This window comes from Convolutriloba macropyga, chromosome 10 (assembly GCF_964194025.1).
Source record: "Convolutriloba macropyga chromosome 10, txConMacr16.3, whole genome shotgun sequence".
NCBI classification, from domain to species: Eukaryota; Metazoa; Xenacoelomorpha; order Acoela; family Convolutidae; genus Convolutriloba; species Convolutriloba macropyga.
The window spans coordinates 13,812,894-13,835,738 of record NC_134477.1 but is presented as its reverse complement, the minus strand read 5'-3'; the positions used below and the strand labels follow the sequence as shown (position 1 = coordinate 13,835,738).

The following is a 22,845-nucleotide window of genomic DNA, read 5'->3' as shown; positions in this document are numbered from 1 at the left end:
AGTCATTCCAAAACATTTTCAGGCATAAAAACGCCGTACTAATTAACAAGATCCTCGATGTCAATTCTCGAACAAAATAATTTTGATAGGAAAAAATTTAATTTGAGTTTAATCAATAATATGCAACATATTTCTTGAGTAAAATATTAGGCTGAAAACTGATTTCATATAGCATAAATTTCAATAATAAATCACACGCAATTTCGAAAGGAACTTAAAATATCGTTTGAACGACACCAAAGATTATCATAACTCATTGTTCCGACCCCCATTTCAGTGGCGAGGGAGGAACTACATACTCAAATGGGTTTTTTTGTTCAGACAATTTTGGCCGATCGATATATTCATCGTACAGAGTTGCGAGTGGTATCATTAAAAATGACGTATATCCTAGACTGTGGAATTAAAACGATTTTTTTGAATTTTGTTTTGTACAGGCAGTTAACGAAGCTTAAAGTTTTGTAAATATTCGACAGTTTTTTTTTCAGATTTTCAGTAATTTTTGCTAAAATTTGGCACAAATTTGCTCATACTATTTAAAATAAGTTAATTTTGTAAATATTAGAGTGTTATTGTTACCGTTAGAGACAGGAGAGCGTTGCTGAATTGTTTGATTTAAGTTTCCTTGGCTACAAAAATTATTGATAAACTTTTCAAAATTCAGCCTTTTTTCAGCAAAGAGAGCTAGTTGAAACTCGGCGCCCTATAACAGTCTTCTGGAATTAAAAAATTGCCGTTTTTTTACAAATTCAACTCGATAATTATACAAAATCATTGTTTTTTTTTTAAAAAATACTTGATGTCTTTCACTCAACAATTGGTCTAATTCCAATACAATTGGAACTTTTGTGCGCAGTTTTTTGGGCGGGCGACAAAATCAGAGATAGATTTGATATCATCATGAATTCTTACAATCAATTTTTTTTTATTTTGGTGCTACCTTTTTGAAAATAATTTGAATGCTAATAACTGACATTTTTTTGTCACGGCTCCATTATTGACAGCTCCCAATTATGTCAAAACGAGGCCCAATGTATATATAGTTTGTTTTCAGAGAACCTAATGGTTTTTATGGCTTCCAAGAAGAGCTCTAGTAAACTTTAACTGAATTCTTGTGTTTTGTCTTCAAGTGTTATTCTTTTCGTTCTCTGATTACTAAGTCTAACCAATCAAAGGCTCAAATGGCTTCCTCAGGAGGTGTAATTGAACCTGTTCTATGCATTCGCATGTTACCTAATATCTCTTATGTCAATGAACATATTTGTTTTTAGGAAATGTTTCCTTGGTAAAATGTCATTTTACTTAACAACCTAACCGAAAAAAAAATTAAAAAATGTAACTGAGCATGTTTATTGTTTTCTTAACATATGGTACAACGGGCTGCGACAACGCTCTCTTGCAGAATTTGGTAGATTTTTATGTTGGCCAAGTATTTGTAGTTAATTTTTGTTGTCGTATCCCAAATACTGGGTAATTAAAGTTCTCAAAACTGATATTGATATATAACTAATGGTTTTGATGGCTTTCAAATCAATTTTTTTCAAAACAAAAGTTATTCAATTTTTCCCTTTTTGTTCTGGATCGCGATTTTTTTCGTATTTTTAAATGTTGTATAATTTTCGTAACTTAACCTAATTTTGAGAGATCTCTTTAATATTTTGTTGAAGCAAATGATTTTTTTGTTGACCTTTTTGACAGATGTGTTCAGTGCTTAAAAAATTTTTGTCAGAATTTTTTAAAACAGATACTTTTCAATTTTTGTGGTTTTTTACTGTCATTCTGAAATAGTCGTTTTATAAAACAACTCCATGATGTTCAAAAAGGACGCAAACGAAGATTTAACGTTCTCGCGTTTATTATTTTATAAACTTAATCGCTTCAACACTGGTTTCAAAAAGCTGTCCGTGAAATTTTTTATTTCATCTTGTGTTTAATGTCATTTTATAGTCTCATGACTTAGTCTCACTACTAACAGGCGTAATTAATTTTCGATAAAGTTGCGGAATCAACTGTCTACTCTTTTAGTCAAAAGCTTGCGTCGGCTATGGACAATGGATTTATGATATTTGCCAATCTTACTTCTGTTAACATGTAGCTTAGCATCTCTTTAGAAAAATCACATTCTTCATCTACTGAGCTACAATTTGCTTTTTATAAAGGTTTTGTTTTCCTCAAATGGTCTTTGTTTCTGGTACAACCAGTTTTCGTAAAATATTCGTGATTTTTACGTATTCGCCCATTTTTGTAGGTTTTTCTTCTTTCCAGTATCACAAAAATGGGTGGTCCTCTGGAAAAAGCAATCAAATATTTTTAATGTTTTTATGGTACAGTTGAATGTTTAATTGGCTGGGGAATCGTTTTTCGTGAAAATTTTTTGTGTAAATTTTTAAAAAATTTTTCGTGCATTTTTTTTTCTTTTGCCTGTATTTGTCGTTTTTTGTTGTCAAATGACATATCCATGATAATGAGAGTTTTCAATTGCTCTCTATGAAGGTATAAAAGATTCTCTCAATGATTTCATTCGATGCATAATGTTTCTAATCCGTTTGACATTAATTCTTTTCAAAAAGCCACGTTTTTTTTTTCAAAATTTGCCATTTTGCTCATTTCTTGTGGACTTGTTACCAAGTCGCATTGAGGAAAAGTCCCGTAGTTTTCTCTAATGAAGTAAATGATAGTCTTTAGTATAAATTTTATCTTATGCCATTTTGATTTGGTTATTAGTTGTTTTGAAAAATGGACGAATTTTGGCCGTAATTAATATTTGTAATTATTTGATTTTCATCGCCGTCTTTTCTGGTAGTTATATTATGATAGTCTCAAGTTTCATCGGCCCTTCGGTTGTTTTACTCATTTAGTAGTTTGTTGAACGATATGTTGATATGTTATTTTTTTAAATCTCTTCCTCATTTGGTAGACAATCAAGTGCAAAATGTAGATGAGCGGGGTCGGAACTTCATGTGCAAACGCACATCACCGAGCCTCCTAGTTTTTACTCGACTGAAACGGTTCGAAGCAATTATTGATGAAGAATTGGCGTTAACTTGTGAAGAGAAGGGATTAAGTTCACCAGAAACAATAACGAACAACAACAAAGGGTAGCATTTATTGAATTTACATACTGGGAATTATATCATCAGCAAAATCCGAAGAGGGAAAACTGTTAGGTTCTGCAACCTGTTGATTCGCTTTTTCATTGTCCTCGCTGACACATTTGTCACACAAACCAGCAACGTCCACTTTAGTCGAATTGTAATCGCAGTAACATCGGTTGCATACCTTGGGCACCTTCGTGCTCTCGTTGTTGTGGTATTTCTTCATATGAATTTCAACATTTGCAGCCCGGTCAAACCTCTGATCGCAGAAGTTGCACAAAAGCGTGTACCTATCTTCGTCTCCCGGTTTGTGTGCCTCTTTATGTTGCGTGTAGGCAGAATGCTCCAAAAACGGTTTCTTGCAAATTTCGCAATTAAACAAATTGTGTTTATTATGCGTAAAATGCCAATGTTTTTCATACTTTTCTTGTGACGTCATTTTGACGTCACAGTCCGGACATTGAAATATTTCTGTATTTTCAGGGTAGACACAGAAATGATTGTTGAGTTCTCGGAGAGAATAAAATGGCGAATCGCAATTTTTGCATACATGCACGTTTCGAAGCTGGTTGTGTTTGGCTCTCACGTGGGTAACGTAGCCTATGTACTTGGGGAACACCTTATTGCACTGGTTGCATAGGTACCCGTCTCTGGCATCGCGGGGTGCTGGCATGCTAGCTCTGGGCTTCTTAACCTTCAGTTTCTGAGGTTCCACAACACCTGAATCAGAAAAATACTTATAATTTAATCCAAATCTCTTAATTTCGTTCGAACGCATAGATAAGGAAACATGGGCAACAAAACGCGTAGTTTTATCCAACCGGTTGCGGAAAGAAACCCCCACGGAAAAAAAACCCCACATCATTTTAGATAGGAGATAAACCCCCACGGAAATAAACCCCCCCATCATTTTTAGATAGGAAATAAACCCCCACGGAAATAAACCCCCCCATCATTTTAGATAGGAAATAAACCCCCACGGAAATAAACCCCCCCATCATTTTAGATAGGAAATAAACCCCCACGGAAATAAACCCCCACTTTACTATTAAAGAGCTGCGTATTTAGCGCGTTTGGCCATGCCTCGCGGGCCATGGCCATGCCTCAGCGGCCCATGGGACTTGATATGAAACTATCACAACCGAACAAATTATCACGACCGAAATTCAATTTTAAAATGGGGGTTTATTTCCGTGGGGGTTTATTTCCGTGGGGGTTATTTTCCGTGGGGGTTTATTTCCTATCTAAAGTTAAGTGGGGGTATTTTTCCGTGGGGGTTTATTTCCTAGACCCTATCCAACGGACCAAATAAATTCGAGAAACTTTGTGCTGTGATTGATCTTCTAACCTGAAGTGCGGACACCTGCAGCCTCACCGTGGAACTCATGAGCTGTGATTCGATGCTGGTAGTACTGGTGGTAAGTCAGGAATACCTTGGCACATACTTCACATCGAGTGGCGCGGTTGTCTGTATTCTCAGGGTGCGCATTCGCCTTATGCTGCTCAGCACCTTAAAGAGAAACTCTTAATTTCAACGAAACGATATTCACAGACCTTACCGATGGGTTGCGGCGATATCCGAAATCATATAAAAATGAAGTCAGCACCATTTCCTCTATTTCAAATGAGCAGCAGCAAAAGTCTATACTTTAGAAAACGTAATTCAGACTCATACAATTTCTTTTAGATCTCATAAAGATGCATTTCACTGTAAAATCATAGCCAGCAGATTGCAGGAATACAGCCCCCCTTCCCCATAAAACCAATCAGGATTGAAACAGAAAATGAAAAGTACAAATTGATGGCTTTTATTCTAAGTGTCAAAAATGTTCTCATTCAGTCAGCAGCTTAAGTTAGATTGCACAACTATACTTTTATTCGGCTTCTCAACTCATGGCAATTAAGCTAATACTAATGCCAGCGACGAATTGCTCCAATGAACTCTGATAACTTAATGCACTATAGTTCAATAACCCGGCTTTATAGGTCTATCCCATTTCTTTTGATTTTTCCTAGTGACCGTACTCACTGCATTGCAAAACTCAATGAGTGAAAGAAAATAAACAACTCAGCTGAAACGGTGAGTGGGTTAGACGTCAAGCGCGAAAGTCGTGAGTTGGGTAAAAATAAAAAGGTTATCGAAAGATGAAACAATTTAGAAAACATAGCAGGACAAGTCCTGAAATACAATCTATAGAGTTGATTTAACTCATAACTTGAACATCACATTTTTACAACATCAGACTTTGACAGTCAAAAAAGTAAATGACAGATGCGCAACAAGAAAACCTAAAAACAATTTTCAGAAAATTCTTCCCGTAAAAATGACCAAACATTACAATATTTTAGAACAATTGACACTACGCATCCTTTATATTAGTATACCACAAAACAAGCATACCAAAATCAACGTGAGACAAAGAAAGGAATTGACCACAATAAATTTGAGGAAAATCAGAATGTTTTCAAAAATTAAAGGCCTCAAAGTAAGACATAAATATGAATTAAAATTCTCAATTACCAAACACCATATAACCTTAGAAGCCAAGATAAAATTTATTTTATGGATTTCACTTGGTGAAGAAAGGATGAATTGGACAGCAAAGATTCAAAAATTCATGAAAACTTTTCAAAAATGAAATGGTATCTAAATCAATTAATCTGATTGCCCAAAAGCCATTGACCTCCATTACGCAGCATTAGAAGACCAATTAAAACTTTATTACTGTGATTAAGAAACAAGACAAGAAAACCAACGAATAAACACAGAACAAAACCCACCAATATTTCTGAAAAAAAAACTATTGGTATCAAAGTAAAGAAAACCACTAAATTATATCAAGTCATTAATTCAATTCGTTAAGAGACAAAACTGAAAAAATAGCTAGAAATTGAAAAACTCACAAGCACCAGTTTCTCTAAAGATTACCCATTGATCTCAGCTTCTTTAGCAACCAATGAGACCTATCACTAATAGGGTTAATTAATTAACTCTTAAGACAAAATAATAAACGAATACAGGAAAAACTTAAAAACTCGGATATTTTTGAAAACGAACGGTGGAACTGTCATAAATACCACTAGCTATGAGCATGAACCATTAATTACGTTCATTGATGCCTTACTAGCCTCCGATGAGACCTGCCCTAATGAAAACAATTGATAAGATAAAAAATGAACATAAATACAGGACAACTAAAAAATTCGGTAATGTTGCTCAAAAACGAAGCGTAAAAACAAACATACCCGGCAGATTGCCGGAAAATAGCCGCCGTTGATTCCAATAAACATGATTGGGATTGAAATAACAGAAGATATTGAAAAAAAAAGATTTTTGTACAAAAACATTTTTTGAGTCCGATTTATTTTGATGCCATTTCGTAGTTGATTATACTTCTGTTTCTTAGAGAGAGGCTACAGGGGCTACTATCAATAACAATAAGCATTAGAGAGAGGTAACTAATACTTATAAAAACGACGTTCAAATAGCGGGCATCTAAAATTGGGCTTTATGGGTTTATCCCGTTTCTATTTCTGACTTCAATTTTTTCTACTGACTCTGTACATTTTGAATTGCTTTGCTGAGCAACTGATGTTCAAAATCACTTTTAGCAGAATGAGAGAAGAGAGAAACTAGCCTAGAGAAGTCAAAAAGATTTCACGCAAAATGTTGAAAAGGCGGCAAAATGAGGTAAAGCGAAACATTTTTTTATTCGACGAAGTAAAAAAAAAATAGGAGCGCTATAATAGCCGGCTGAGAAGATGAGGGCGGCTATTAATAAATACCATTAGCTATGAAGTTGATCCAAAAACAAGAATTATCTATTCCTAGTTAACAACAGATGAGACGTTTCATTATTGGATTCTTTCATAAGGAACACAATGCAAATACAGGAAAAGCTTGAAAATTCGCTAATATTATTTTGAAAACAATAAATGTCAAGTAAAAAATATAGCTGACAGATTGCCAAAAACAGCTCTCAAAACATTTGACCTCATCTCCTTGAATTGAGGTGAGCAAAACTCGATATGAGAGTGAGGAAGTCTTTTTTGCTAACCCGGTAAGTCACGTGTGACCAAAAACTCAGTCAAGCGAATGAACGAAGAACTCGCTTCATTAAGATTGAAAATTGACGTCATATACGCAACTCACTTGAAATTGCATGAACTACTGAAAAAAGGCAGATCGAAAGTTTTTCTGACGTCATATGGTCGTCAAAAATCTTGACGAAATAAAAACCAAGAAGAAAACAATAATACCTTCAGCTATCTCTTCGCAGCTTTTTAAAAACGTTAGCTATGAACTTGAACCCTTATTACGCTAATTTCTGTATCACAAGCAACCCATGAGAACTGCCCTTAATTAGACTAATTGATCCGACAGCAAAGTGCAAGGCGAAACTAAAATAAGTTTTAAAGTGGTGTTAAAAACCGGAGTTAGAGTGAACCATCAGCTATGAACTGAAACGATCGGTTAAGTTGGTTCACTTAGGCCTTATTAGCAACCGATGAGATCTGTTATTCAACCTACAGATAAAAACTGAAAAAAATATTTTATAACAACAAAGAGTGTGTCATACAAAGCGTTAACTTCCCATTGAGGCCTGCAATCAAAAGCAAATAGACGCAATTAGAAATCATCTGTAACTTTTTAATAGTACTGGAGGAAAAAGAATGAAAGCAGAGGTCAATTTGCCGCACAAGGAAAAAATTTGCTCGAAACATAAAAATTGTTCAAACACCATATACCACTTTAATGTAGTTGGACAAATTCACGCTTCAAACATAATCCCCTTATCACTCCCGTTACTACTGCCGTTTGACTAAAATCACCACAAAAAATTGTTTTCTCATTAACATCAAAAAGCAAAAAAAAATGTGGAAAAGACAGCGCTACAATACATTCAAAATCTTTGGATTGTAAAAACATAGCAGGACAAGTCCTGAAGTACAATTTTTATTGGCTTAAAAAAGAAATGACTAGGAACTGATTCGGAAAAGATTTAGAAAACCAATAAAAAAATTTGACAGTAAACGCAAAGTCAAATTGCTGCACGCGAAATGAATCCTGAAGGAAAATTTCTGTACAAACACCGTTCTCTTTCTACTTTCAGAATAAAGGGGCGGAAATCAAGCCGCAAAATTACTTGCGTTTTCGCTCTACTTCCTGTTTCGGGATGACCACAATCACAACTCCAATTGGACTTCAAAAATCATAAAAATGTGTGAACAGATCTTAGAAAGATAGCGTCCCATCACAATTCAAATTCATTGGATTCTGAGAAACTGAGTGCTTAAAAATAGCATTTGAGAGATTATTACAAAGATATGTTGCGAAAGCGTTGTGGCGAATAAAAATTGATATCGTGTCGTAAAAAATAGCTCAGTTACCTGTTGCAGTTGTAAATTTTTTCTGACAAACTTCACATTCGAATGGCTTGTCTTTCGGAGCAGTCACTTTCGGTTTTTCCTTTTCGACCATGCCAAAGGACGTATACTGTTTCGTGGACTGAGCTGTCACATTACCCGAGTACACCTCTTGTATAGCACCTCTACCTTGGTGGCCAAACCCAGGGAACCCATCACGGTGATCGTACCCTTCATGACGATAAGAACGGTCTTTATCTCTTCGTTTATTGGGTGGTGATCTAAACCCGTCTCTACGATTACTATTCCGATGATTGAAGTTCATGGGTTGTTGGCTAGGACCAGGCCTGTAAGGTCCGTGATTATATGCCTCATCGTAGGAATCGGGTGGGTGCGGGCGCTGGTGGTACTCATCTTGACGAGGTTCACGGTAAGGGTCTGGGCGATCTTCTAGAGGGTACGGGCCTGGCCGATGTTCTAGTGGGTACGGGCCTGGGCGATGTTCTAGAGGGTAAGGTTCTGGGCGATGTTCTGGAGGGTACGGACCTGGACGATGCTCTGGATACGGGCCTGGGCGATCTTCTAGAGGGTACGGGCCTGACCGATGTTCTGGAGGGTACGGGCCTGGCCGATGTTCTGGAGGGTACGGGCCTGGCCGATGTTCTGGAGGGTAAGGTTCTGGGCGATGTTCTGGAGGGTACGGACCTGGACGATGCTCTGGATACGCGCCTGGGCGATGTTCTGGAGGGAACGGGCCTGTTTCATGATTGATTGCACCTGGGTGCTGATTATGTGGTGGAGGGTAGGGGTCCCTTGGAGGGGGACCTCCCCTAAAGTCAGGTGGTCCGTCAACTAAATAAAACACGTCAGTCGTAAACAAGTTGACAGTAATGTCGAAACATTTATTAAAGCCTAATTGAAAACACCAAAGGAATCATTCAAGAAACATTCAATAATAGACAAAGTAAACATACCCGGCAGATTGCCGGAAAATAGCCGCCGTTGATTCCAATAAGCATGATTGGGATTGAAAGAATAGATATTGAAAAAAAAAGATTTTTGTACAAGTCCAATTTATTTGATGGCATTTCGTAGTTGAACATACTTTTGTTTCTAAGAGAGAGGCTACAGGGGCTACTATCAATACCAATAAGCAATAGAGATGATAACTAAGACTTATAGGAACGACGTTCAAATAGCGGGCATCTAAAATTGGGCTTTATGGGTTTATCCCGTTTCTATTTCTTGACTTCAATTTTTTTATACTGACTCTGTTCATTTTGAATTGCTTTGCTGAGCAACTGATGTCACTTCTAAAAATCACTTTTAGCAGAATGAAAGAAGATAGAAACTAGCCTAGAGAAGTCAAAAAGATTTCAAGCAAAATGTTGAACAAGCTGTGAACTAAGGTAAAGCGAAAATTCTTACTCGACGAAGTAAAAAAATAGCCGCAAGAATTCCGGAAACGACTCGAAGTGGAAATCCACTTAAATGCCATTGAAATATTCATCAGACAAAAACGTGCCTCCAATAAATTAGGATTAACGTGAAACAAAACCATAAAACAGAAAGTAAAAAAATCAAATCTATTAGATTATGATAAAATCTGATCAAAATCTGTCATAAATTGAGACCGAAATAACTATCTCTGCCAAAATTACTTCATTAACACAACTATTACCTACTAAAAGCACTTATGAGAATTTTTAAAAATTACTTGAAGCCAAATCATGAAAACAAGCTCTTACAAACAACTTTGACTAAAAAACTGGAAAAAGTTAAAAATTTTTTTAATATTACAAAAGCACAAAAATCCAAACAAAAACTCCTTTCAGCCAATAGGGTATCCAGATGCTTGCAAAGCAATAGGCAAGTCATAATTGGCTACGAAGCTTGTCTAAAGAACAGAAAAAAATAGACAAATAAGAAAAATAGTTTCAATATTCGCCATTTTTTGTCATATTTCTCAACAAAAAAAAAATGCTTCATATCTACAAAGCTGTAACCATTTGTTAACTAAAAGTGCTCAAGTAATAGGGGTATTTTCAATAGCCTTTTGAGGCAGTAAAACAAAACAAAGCTCAAAAAATCACAAAAATTAGCCCAAAAATCAGTAAAATACATGAAAAACCTCTGAATTAGCATAAAATTCATATAAATTTCCAGGAACCTTCAAACCACTACCAATACCAGCCTAACATTAAAAATAGGAGCGCTATAATAGCCGAGTGAGAAGATGAGGGAGGCTATTAAACAATAGAAAAATTAGTTCTTGTAGCATGTTTACATATTATCTCTAACATGACTATAAATTCAACACCTGAAACCGTCAAAGGCGAAAAATTTTTTGTTTTTAAATGTATTGCTTCAAGTTATCAGGCTATAAAACGATCGTTTCTAAACAAGACCCTACCGTGGAGGAGATGTAATGATTCAAAGCCGGGAAGCAGTAAAATTAGTCGCTGAGGAACAGTGCAACTTAGATGAAAGCCTTCTGATCAAAGTAGAAGCAAATAAAAAATACTACTTCATATTGGTTGTTTACAATCCTCCAAGAAATAAAAAATGGAGTTTCTTGCACGCCTTGAAGAAACCTTAGAATGTTTAAGTAAAAAAGACTGCAGCGTTATCATTTGTGGTGATTTCAATATCAACATTTTAAATAAAAATGATCTAACAGCAGCCTATTTTAATATTATTAATAGTAATGGCTTCGAGCTGCTAAATAGTGATCGGACACGAATTTTAGCTTCTATGGATTCCTGTATCGACCATTTTATAACAAAAAATTAGGAAGGCAAGATTAAAACTCACAAAGATGAAAGTTTTTCAGATCACTATCCAATTTCCCTTGAAATTGTTGCCAAACATAGAAAATTTAAACCAGAGTTAAATTTTCGAGATATCTCGTTTACTAAATCTCAAGTGAAGTTAGAGATATTTTGTTTTACATTGAGTCATCAGTTGCAAAATATTGAATTAAAGGGTGAAATGAATAAATGTTTCAATTCCTTCCAACAGTGTTTTCAGCTGGTTTTTGATCATTATGCTCCTATGAAAGTTTATCATAAATCAAATCTGCAGCCTAAATGGTTAGCTAACAATCTAAAAAATTTAATCAACAAAAGAAATAAAGCACATGGCCAATGGTCCAAAGATCGGAATAACGCCAGTTTGCGAAAGAAATTTCTACTTTTGAGATACCGAGTTGAAAAAGAGAGCAAAAGATGCCAGCGTAATTACTATTTTAAGAAATTTGAAAACTGTCTGGGTGACTCGAGGAAAGTTTTCAAAAAATTAAATGATCTTCAGGGCAAAAATCGAAAGTCAGATCAAATACCTATGTTGAAAACGGAGTTCGGACAAATAACAAAGCCATATGATATAACGCAAGAAATGAACTCTTTTTTCTTCTGTTGGAGAAAAACTCGTCAATTCATGTGTTCAAATTCCCTTAAATAGCAATGCTTTCAGTCAGCACACTAATTTTTCAATCTGGTCTTTATACCAAAGGAAAGGAGATATCTGATGTCATTGATAACCTATCAAATAAAACTTGGCGGTCTGGGCGATCTTCTAGAGGGTACGGGCCTGGCCGATGTTCTAGTGGGTACGGGCCTGGGCGATGTTCTAGAGGGTAAGGTTCTGGGCGATGTTCTGGAGGGTACGGACCTGGACGATGCTCTGGATACGGGCCTGGGCGATCTTCTAGAGGGTACGGGCCTGACCGATGTTCTGGAGGGTACGGGCCTGGCCGATGTTCTGGAGGGTACGGGCCTGGCCGATGTTCTGGAGGGTAAGGTTCTGGGCGATGTTTTGGAGGGTACGGACCTGGACGATGCTCTGGATACGCGCCTAGGCGATGTTCTGGAGGGAACGGGCCTGTTTCATGATTGATTGCACCTGGGTGCTGATTATGTGGTGGAGGGTAGGGGTCCCTTGGAGGGGGACCTCCCCTAAAGTCAGGTGGTCCGTCAACTAAATAAAACACGTCAGTCGTAAACAAGTTGACAGTAATGTCGAAACATTTATTAAAGCCTAATTGAAAACACCAAAGGAATCATTCAAGAAACATTCAATAATAGACAAAGTAAACATACCCGGCAGATTGCCGGAAAATAGCCGCCGTTGATTCCAATAAGCATGATTGGGATTGAAAGAAAAGATATTGAAAAAAAAAAAGATTTTTGTACAAGTCCAATTTATTTGATGGCATTTCGTAGTTGAACAAACTTTTGTTTCTAAGAGAGAGGCTACAGGGGCTACTATCAATACCAATAAGCAATAGAGATGATAACTAAGACTTATAGGAACGACGTTCAAATAGCGGGCATCTAAAATTGGGCTTTATGGGTTTATCCCGTTTCTATTTCTTGACTTCAATTTTTTATACTGACTCTGTTCATTTTGAATTGCTTTGCTGAGCAACTGATGTCACTTCTAAAAATCACTTTTAGCAGAATGAGAGAAGATAGAAACTAGCCTAGAGAAGTCAAAAAGATTTCAAGCAAAATGTTGAACAAGCTGTGAACTAAGGTAAAGCGAAAATTCTTATTCGACGAAGTAAAAAAATAGCCAGAAGAATTCCGGAAACGACTCGAAGTGGAAATCCACTTAAATGCCATTGAAATATTCATCAGACAAAACGTGCCTCCAGTAATTTAGGATTATCGTGAAACAAAACCATAAAACAGAAAGTAAAAAAATCAAATCTATTAGGTTATGATAAAATCTGATCAAAATCTGTCATAAATTGAGACCGAAATAACTATCTCTGCCAAAATTACTTCATTAACACAACTATTACCTACTAAAAGCACTTATGAGAATTTTTAAAAATTACTTGAAGCCAAATCATGAAAACAAGCTCTTACAAACAACTTTGACTAAAAAAACTGGAAAAAGTTAAAAAAAATTTTAATATTACAAAAGCACAAAAATCCAAACAAAAACTCCTTTCAGCCAATAGGGTATCCAGATGCTTGCAAAGCAATAGGCAAGTCATAATTGGCTACGAAGCTTGTCTAAAGAACAGAAAAAAATAGACAAATAAGAAAAATAGTTTCAATATTCGCCATTTTTTGTCATATTTCTCAACAAAAAAAAATGCTTCATATCTACAAAACTGTAACCATTTGTTAACTAAAAGTATTCAAGTAATAGGGGTATTTTCAATAGCCTTTTGAGGCAGTAAAACAAAACAAAGCTCAAAAATCACAAAAATTAGCCCAAAAATCAGTAAAATACATGAAAAACCTTGAATTAGCATAAAATTCATATAAATTTCCAGGAACCTTCAAACCACTACCAATACCAGCCTAACATTAAAAATAGGAGCGCTATAATAGCCGAGTGAGAAGATGAGGGCGGCTATTAAACAATAGAAAAATTAGTTCTTGTAGCATGTTTACATATTATCTCTAACATGACTATAAATTCAACACCTGAAACCGTCAAAGGCGAAAAATTTTTTGTTTTTAAATGTATTGCTTCAAGTTATCAGGCTATAAAACGATCGTTTCTAAACAAGACCCTACCGTGGAGGAGGTGTGATGATTCAAAGCCGGGAAGCAGTAAAATTAGTCGCTGAGGAACAGTGCAACTTAGATGAAAGCCTTCTGATCAAAGTAGAAGCAAATAAAAAATACTACTTCATATTGGTTGTTTACAATCCTCCAAGAAATAAAAAATGGAGTTTCTTGCACGCCTTGAAGAAACCTTAGAATGTTTAAGTAAAAAAGACTGCAGCGTTATCATTTGTGGTGATTTCAATATCAACATTTTAAATAAAAATGATCTAACAGCAGCCTATTTTAATATTATTAATATTAATGGCTTCGAGCTGCTAAATAGTGATCCGACACGAATTTTAGCTTCTATGGATTCCTGTATCGACCATTTTATAACAAAAAATTAGGAAGGCAAGATTAAAGCTCACAAAGATGAAAGTTTTTCAGATCACTATCCAATTTCCCTTGAAATTGTTGCCAAACATAGCAAATTTAAACCAGAGTTAAATTTTCGAGATATCTCGTTTACTAAATCTCAAAAGAAGTTAGAGATATTTTGTTTTACATTGAGTCATCAGTTGCAAAATATTGAATTAAAGGGTGAAATGAATAAATGTTTCAATTCCTTCCAACAGTGTTTTCAGCTGGTTTTTGATCATTATGCTCCTATGAAAGTTTATCATAAATCAAATCTGCAGCCTAAATGGTTAACTAACAATCTAAAAAATTTAATCAACCAAAGAAATAAAGCACATGGCCAATGGTCCAAAGATCGGAATAACGCCAGTTTGCGAAAGAAATTTCTACTTTTGAGATACCGAGTTGAAAAAGAGAGCAAAAGATGCAAGCGTAATTACTATTTTAAGAAATTTGAAAACTGTCTGGGTGACTCGAGGAAAGTTTTCAAAATATTAAATGATCTCCAGGGCAAAAATCGAAAGTCAGATCAAATACCTATGTTGAAAACGGAGTTCGGACAAATAACAAAGCCATATAATATAACGCAAGAAATGAACTCTTTTTTCTTCTGTTGGAGAAAAACTCGTCCATTCATGTGTTCAAATTCCCTTAAATAGCAATGCTTTCAGTCAGCACACTAATTTTTCAATCTGGTCTTTATAGCAAAGGAAAGGAGATATCTGATGTCATTGATAACCTATCAAATAAAACTTCTTGTGGTTTAGACGACGTATGTTCCAAAGTAATCAAGGCTTGTAAAGACATAGTTGCTCCATATCTATCAAAACTAATGTCATTCCATCAGGGTATTTTCCCTACTGCCTTGTCCATCGCAAAAATTTTTCCCCTTTTCAAATCAGGAAATAAAGCTTGCTGTAATGACTACAGGCCCATCTCTCTTTTAATATGTTGGGACAAAATCTTTGAAAAAATAGCTTACTCCAGGATCTATAATTATCTCGAAAGCAACAATCTTTTACACAAGAATCAGTTTGGTTTTAGGCGCAAGCATTGTACTATTGATGCCATTGCTGAATTTACGGAAAAAGAGTACAATGATAGAAAAACAACGGCAAATGTCTTCATTGATATAAAGAAAGCTTTTGATACAATTGATCATGAAATCTTACTTAGAAAGTTTGATATAGTGGGTCCTTGTAAAAATTGGATGAAAAGTTTTCTAAGCAATCGTAAACAGTGTGTTGAATAAAATGGTGTAAGATCTAAGCTGTCTGATATAAAATACGGCGTTCCTCAAGTTTCAATTCTAGGCCCTTTGTTGTTCATCATTTATATAAACGACCTCCCTAAGGCATGTAATAACAGTGACGTGTTTCTGTTTGCTGACGATACTAACATTGCGGGCATTAACTGCTCCAAAAATGAGCTGGAAGCGGATCTATCTAGTGTATACACTTGGCTGTTAAGCAACAAATTAACACTGAATCTAACGAAAACGGTGCATGTTAACTTCAAAAACGTAACTCCAGATTCTAGTTATCTAAACATAGCTGGATTGTGTCAGATTTTCCAATCGCACTGCAAGTACCTAGGAATTTTTTTGGACAATCAACATAAGTACAATTACCATATCGAAACTGTTCGTAAAAAACTTAGTATTCAATGTGGAATTTTGTGCAAATTAAGGCACTTAGTTTCTTGAGTTTTCTTGCTGAGGTATTATGATACAAACATTAAACCCATAAATCAGTATGGAATTCTAGTTTATGGATGTACATCGCTGAATGCATTAAAGCCTATTCTACTCCTTCAAAAGAAAATTTTGCGTACAATCTATTTCATGAAAAAAGACGAGCATGTTGGTAATCTTTTTGTCCAGAATAGAATTCTTTCGGTCTATGAACTGTACGTATATGAGCTACTGAAACGTGTTCTTCGTTCTGCTGGAAAATTGCATTCTGAGGAATATTTGAATAACCTCTAAGTATAAAGAAACCCCCCGTTTAACGCGCAGTGGTCAAAAAAATCTTCTAAAATTGCCATCTAAGTCAAACAGGTTTAAAAAATGTTCGTTAGCCTATAGAGGAGCTAAATTGTTCAACTTGCTGATTGAAAACGGTGTTCTTGAAACACCTCTGGAGATAGATATTGCCTTTTTTCCAAAATTGTTCATATTATAAGGGATCTATATATTCTAGGCAATATAGACTTAACTGACTTTGTGTTTGGATAGTTTAGGTGAATAGATCAGTCATACTTCCTCCTAACGAACTTCTAAGAATTCATGGCCTCAAAAGTAGTGCGGGTTCTTCGTTGGAGGGGGAGGAAGTCTGTCAACGTTACATAGATCTTGGGTTATTGAATCTTGACACTTGGGTGTCAGAACCTAAACTTGATCAATGTAACGTACCCCTTCCTCAAACTAATCATGCATCACTTTTCAAAGCCTCTCAGTATGCTCTACATCAGTCAGGTAGCTAAAACGAAAAACAATTCCAATTTTTTAAGTAACTCTTTTTTTAATGTTTCGTTTTTTTTACTTGCTTTGGTGAGATTGGGATACTTAAATGGACTTAGTTAACTATTATTCATTTTCTGTAATACAATGTTATTGGGGCAGCTTCAAGTGAACCAATTGGTTCCGTCTGCTGTCCTCTCTGTGCTAAATATATGTTAGACCTTGTGTTGCTAGTATTATTATTTTGTATCAGAGAAAGAAATTCTTCTTCTTTTTTATAAAACCTCCTGGTAGTGAAAGTCGGATATCACCTAAAATGCTATTAAGCAAAAATATCAGCATATCTAGCTCTTTTTCAAGTCATCATATTATAAAGACGTTCTCAATGAAGACGACTGTTGGTTTCTCTGTGTCCCGTGCCACTGTGACCTGAACCTGATGCCAATGGAGTTGAGCTCCACTTCAACGCCGCTGCTTTGGTCTAATCAGGTTCAGCTGCTTGGACGCTTCAGATGTGAAATAGAGATCCGAGTTTTCATGCGAGGCAAATTCAAACTTTCGGACAAGGCGGGATTCATAGCAGAGCATTTTCCTTTGACTTATTCAAGACTTATTTGACTTATTCAAGACAAAGGTTTCATATATTCACTTCCTTAGGTTTTCAGTTATGAGTTTTGAAGTTGTCTTTTTATCACCATAATTATACGTTACTGTAGAAGCCCCGCAATTTGATGGTTAACGACAGCATTTAACTTCTATTTAGAGATAATTATAGGTACTTTATTGTAAATCAACCTACCATTCTGCTCGGGATAATGGTGTGGATAATTCGGCTCATGTCCCATTAAAGGATAGATAGGTTGATACCCATTATCCGGATATTCACCAGGACGAAAATGCTTCCTCTGGTCAAATTCATAAGGATCATGAGGTGGATATTGAGCAGGCCTCTTTCCGTAATCATTCATTATACAGGACCTGAAAATGATAACATACTAAGATTTTGAACATTCTTCTATGTAGAACATTATAAGTGCGCTCCATGAGCCGGCGCCCTGCAGTGTAGGCTTCAATAGGAACCATTGTAGAGGAAGGGAGGCTGTCGTCCCAAATGTTTCTATATTCTTTTCTGATTCATAATCACAATACATTATATTTTGATTGCTTGAATTTCTCCATCTTTCGCATCTGATGCTTTAATTTTTGACTACTGTCAGGATTTATAAATACACATAGGAGTTGACTTGCTGCCCCCGAGTAGACCGACTACCCTTTTAGGGGAGGGGCTTTCTTTTAATTGACCTTTTTCATATAAGTAGGCTTAGTAGCTACATTTTAACAGTAACAGCTTATGTTTTTACATTGGCAATCACATTCATCGACAACGACAAGAAATCTACCCATTATATTAATTATACCGCACTGAAAGGTTTATGAATTATATAAATTATGCCGTAAAAAGCTTTAAGTATTAAATTAAGTAGTAATATTTCAATATTTAAGCATTATGATCTGTGCCATCATTACTACAGGTTACACCCAGAATATACAAAAGGCATTTTCAAAACAGCCAAGAACATTGTCATGTTAAAAGAAGCACCTCGATGAGATGATAACCAATTTAATCAGCTCTTCATTTGTATTCTCCAAATTTTTAATAATTAAATTAACATTGTTTAATTTCAATTCGCTTATAAAAGTATCGAAAGTTTTCGCAGACCTCACTGAACAAGCAATATAAACACTTCTAACTTGTGTTGGTTTGAGAAAGGCACAAATAAACATTACTAGACCGGTCACCATTGTTGGATCATAAACAAGATCACTCCCTACTAGAACATCAGCTTCTGGATAGCTGACGCCTGGTCTACAAAAATTTAACTCAAATATCTCATATTTGGCACGTCTTTCATGCAACTCACACGATAAACTTGAATCCGAAAAATTGAGTTTGATATTTTTGTCGGCAATTTCTAGCACATCAGTCGAAATATCAGTGAATAAATACTTTTCAGGTTGGCACAAAATAAGAAAAGAAATCCCAAGAAGGCCGACTCCGCAACCAACCTCGAGAATTGTTTTGTCACAAAAATAAGAGCATAGATCTAAGGTATCAATTGACTTGACAAAGGCATCCGCTGCTGGCCATGAGAAGAGACCTGTTGTACCACATCTCACTTCTCGGTTATTCTCTTGCACAACTACACAACAAGGGCATTGTTTACTTGGTCTGTAGATGCAAAAATATGGTTCCATGCAGCGCTCGGAAAGAAAACTGCCAATTACTTCAAACAGAGCCTCACTGTTGCAATTTGAATGACATTCAGCTTTCTTTGCCAGCAACATCAAATTTTCCAGAAAGAACCTGGGTTTATATTTTCTCCACAGTGCCCCTGGTTCCAACAGCCAGGCGTTTACTTGCTCAATACAATTAGCTGATATTTCAACATGTCTCGAAATTTTGGCTCCACGCTCAAGTTGATTGATCAAGGAGTCCATGCAAAGAACCTATAAACCAAAAACTATGTTTGAGTCCGCTTTAGAGGCATTTTAGAGGGTATTAGTTTTGGAGAAGTTCATCGCTATACATCAACTTATCGTTTCCTAATTTATAATTTCGACAAACGAAAGTAAATAGTTAGGAATTTATCTATATTTATAGTAGCAGATCAGGTTCTGGGAACTCCCCCACGGTTCTCTTCGCGCCCTTTCAGTTCTTTTGTTCGTTTTGTTTTGGTGGAGTTAACGCAATTCCATAACATCCTCCACGTTGTTTGCAGTTGATGTCAACACTTTCCAGTACATTATTCTTTCCGTAAGCGTTACTTTTCCAGTACATGTTTCCGTAAGCGTTACTTTTGGTTCGGCATGTTGATGTGCAATTTTTAATTTTAAAATAAAGCGGGAAACGGGGGTACGATCCACCCAATGGACGGAACAGTGAACCCCCACTATGAAACATTAGAGCAGCGTATTTAAAATTACCGCAAAAAGCATTGTATTTTCACCTTACACCAATAATGGCTCAAACTCGCAAGTTCTAGCAAACGTCAAGCATTTTTTTCGAGAACGTTTCCCCAATTTAATTGTCCCCATGTGGGTATAACACTGCTCTGCACAGTGCAGACCATGGGTTAGTGTGAACATTTCCCCACGATGGCATTCAATCGGCGTAGTTTTTGCTTCCAGATTGAACTCAATGTAAACCGTCGCGGAAATCCAATTTTGTCTTAGTAAAACCGTACCGTTTCAGTGGCTGGGCAGTGAGCCAGTTTGAGGTTCCTTTTTCTGATGCCAAGCCGCCAACGCGACGTTTGTCTTCAGGTAAAGTGCGGAGAATATCCTTTTTGCGAGCTTGCACCCTCTTAAGCCGAGCGTTACGTTCGTCTTGCGTAATCCTATCCTGTATGAGCTGAATTTTCGTGAAATCTATATTTCCAAGAGGCTCGACAGCAGCTAGCGACGCAGCGTAGTCAGTGTCGTATTCCGTTGGCTCCCTGAGCCGCCCTCCCGGTTTTTTAGCGAATAGAACTTTCGTGCGTTGTTGGTGGGGGGCGAGTCGAAAAACGCTTGCAACAAAAATTGTTGGATGTTTTTCTTTGCGTCTAGAAAAACGTTCTGAAATTTAGGAATTGTTCGAGCAAGAAAACTAAGTTAAGTGAAACATGGGATCTTTTCCGTTTGTGCCCCCCCCCCCCCAGTACGTTATGCTCCCCCCAGTTACAGAGCACGTGCCATTACATAGTAAATCATTATGTAAAAATATGGCACGTGCGTCTGGGGGTGCAAATAATATTCGCCCACTAAGCTGGGGGCACAAACGGAAAAGATCCGAAACAAGATTAGTCGTTCACAAGGGATGTTTTGCAATTTTTCCAATAACCTGAAGCAGATTGGAAAACTTTTGCGATGCAGTTGCTAGGAAAGATTCGCGCAAAACTTCACTGCAAAGAACTGATCCCAAAAAAGGAGTCGTATACAATATTGGCACAAGTTTCTCTGATAATTTCACGAGTTCGGGTGCTCATCAATTAATTGGTATTCTGGAGCATTAACAAGGTGTCCAAAGTGCAAAAGCAGTTCAAGGCTACTGGGAGACTTTTGAAAACATGTTACCAAGTGGGTATGAAACAACTATTAGACCGATTATTAAGTGATATTCAGTTCAGCCTCCTTCATCTTCCAATGTTTACACAAGTACTGGATCTGCTTTTGATATCAAAAATCAGAAGCTCTCCTGGCTCTAAATTGTGCGAAGACAACAATACTTTCCACATTCCACCCAATTCAAAGCCCAATTTGCGGACTCTATTTCTATTTGCAGGACATTTTGACAACCGAATGGCCTACCTCCGGAAATTGACATAGTGATCCATTGAAAATTAATTTTCCCTCGATTACTTCACTGGTGTTTCGCCGGCCACGTACAGCAAGCTGAAACCGAGCAGTTGGCAGATCTTGTGAGACTGCCCTAACTTCAGTAACCAACAAACAGCAATGTGAAGCGTGGACAATCGTTTAGGAGTCCTTTAGACAAAATCCTCAACAAAACAATTCTGAACGTCAAAAGTAAGTTATCAGAACCACAAATACGCAATTTTTTTGGTTACATTATGATAATAAAACGCAAAATAAATTACGGAATATTTCAGTTTAACCAAAACGATTAGCTGCAAAGAAAAAGATTTGTCAATGAGAAATTATTCTGATAAGCAAAAAAAAACGATCGGATTCAAATTTCCCGTTCAATGTCAGATTGGCTTAAAAATGATGCAAATTGATTAAATTGATTAAAAAGAAATTAAAAATTCTTTTTCACAAATGTTACCTAATTCCTTGAGATGAGTTAAAATAAAAACAATTTCTTGAAAATATTTAGTTTAATTTACATTTTCAATAATTTAGAATTGCCACCGCAGAATTGCAATCAGAATTGCCATCGAAGAATTAAATTTCTTGAATTCTTATAACGCTTGCCGTCTGATTGCAGTAGATAAATGCCCTGGGGTTCGACCAATTGACATTGGCGAGGTCTTAAGACGAATTATAGGCGGGAGTATTGTAAAGTACGTTAAACGAGATCTCCAATTACTTGGGGGAAACGTACATATATGCCTTGGACAAAAGAGTGGCATCGAATATGCTATCGATGCACTCCGGCAGCGCTTTCTTGAAGATCGTACTGAAGGTATCCTACTGATTGATGCCAGGAACGCTTTTAATAGCTCCAATAGAGATCTGGCTCTAAAAAACATCAGAAAGCTCTGTCCCTCATTTTATACAGCAATCAGAAACTCGTATAAGACGCCATCAGACCTCTTCATTGATAAAAGAGTAATCAAGTCTCAAGAAGGAACAACACAAGGTGATCCAATAGCCATGGCAATATACGGAGTTGCTACACTTCCTCTCATCGACATGCTCGAAGATCAAAATTTGAATGTGATCAAATGTCATCTTATTACAAAACCTGAGTTTGTTCAGAAGGCGAACAAAATTTTTTAGGGATTAGATGTTGATGTTATTGAAGGTCATCGAGTTCTGGGTTCAGTTATTGGTTCTGATGAAAGTTGTACCGAGTTTCTGAAAGAAAAGTCAGTGAACTACTCTAACATGCTTGAGAAACTCGCCAAATATAGAAGGTGTCCCCTCAGAATGTGCACAAATCATTTAGGAACGGATTGCAACACAAGTTGACTTTTATTGCTAGGACTACTCCAAACGCGGACAGTCTGCTGATGGAAGCCGAAAAAAATAATTGATAAAAATCTTATACCTTCAATGTAGAATCATCCCTCTTACAGTGACAGATACCGGAAAGTTTTCTCTCTTCCTCTTAAAGAGGGTGGGCAGAACATTCTTCTTCCTGAAGACAGGGCAAACGAATATGAAAGATCTATTCGGATTTTTGAGCCATTACAGAATCATAACGCTATAGAAGCAGAGTTTTATCAGGAGAACTAATATTTTGATGCCAATTCCCGGCCCCAGTATT

At 36.4% G+C, this 22,845-nt stretch overlaps 2 protein-coding genes across 2 annotated transcripts; both read right to left on the bottom strand.

Moving 5' to 3' along the window:
* Positions 1–2,914: 2,914 nt before the first annotated feature.
* Positions 2,915–11,423, bottom strand: LOC142347929 (uncharacterized). The gene is made up of 4 exons (XM_075399094.1): positions 11,414–11,423; positions 8,487–9,374; positions 4,444–4,605; positions 2,915–3,815 (listed from the first exon to the last, which is right to left on the bottom strand). Exons 1-4 carry the CDS (start codon positions 11,421–11,423, stop codon positions 3,115–3,117), a joined length of 1,761 nt encoding a protein of 586 aa, XP_075255209.1. The 3' UTR covers positions 2,915–3,114.
* Positions 11,424–12,032: 609 nt separating this feature from the next.
* LOC142348303 (protein-lysine N-methyltransferase EEF2KMT-like) lies at positions 12,033–19,439 on the bottom strand. Its single transcript, XM_075399601.1, has 2 exons — positions 17,650–19,439; positions 12,033–12,440 (listed from the first exon to the last, which is right to left on the bottom strand). Exon 1 carries the CDS (start codon positions 19,347–19,349, stop codon positions 18,438–18,440), a length of 912 nt encoding a protein of 303 aa, XP_075255716.1. The 5' UTR covers positions 19,350–19,439; the 3' UTR covers positions 12,033–12,440; positions 17,650–18,437.
* Between the last annotated feature and the right edge of the window lie 3,406 nt (positions 19,440–22,845).

Coding starts and splice junctions, on each gene's coding strand:
- LOC142347929 (XM_075399094.1), bottom strand. Junction 4,606..8,486: donor AAAATTTACAACTGCAACAG/GTAACTGAGCTA, acceptor TTTCTCTTTAAG/GTGCTGAGCAGCATAAGGCG. Junction 3,816..4,443: donor TGCAGGTGTCCGCACTTCAG/GTTAGAAGATCA, acceptor TTTCTGATTCAG/GTGTTGTGGAACCTCAGAAA.
- LOC142348303 (XM_075399601.1), bottom strand. CDS start 19,349: ATGGACTCCTTGATCAATCAACTTGAGCGTGGAGCCAAAATTTCGAGA.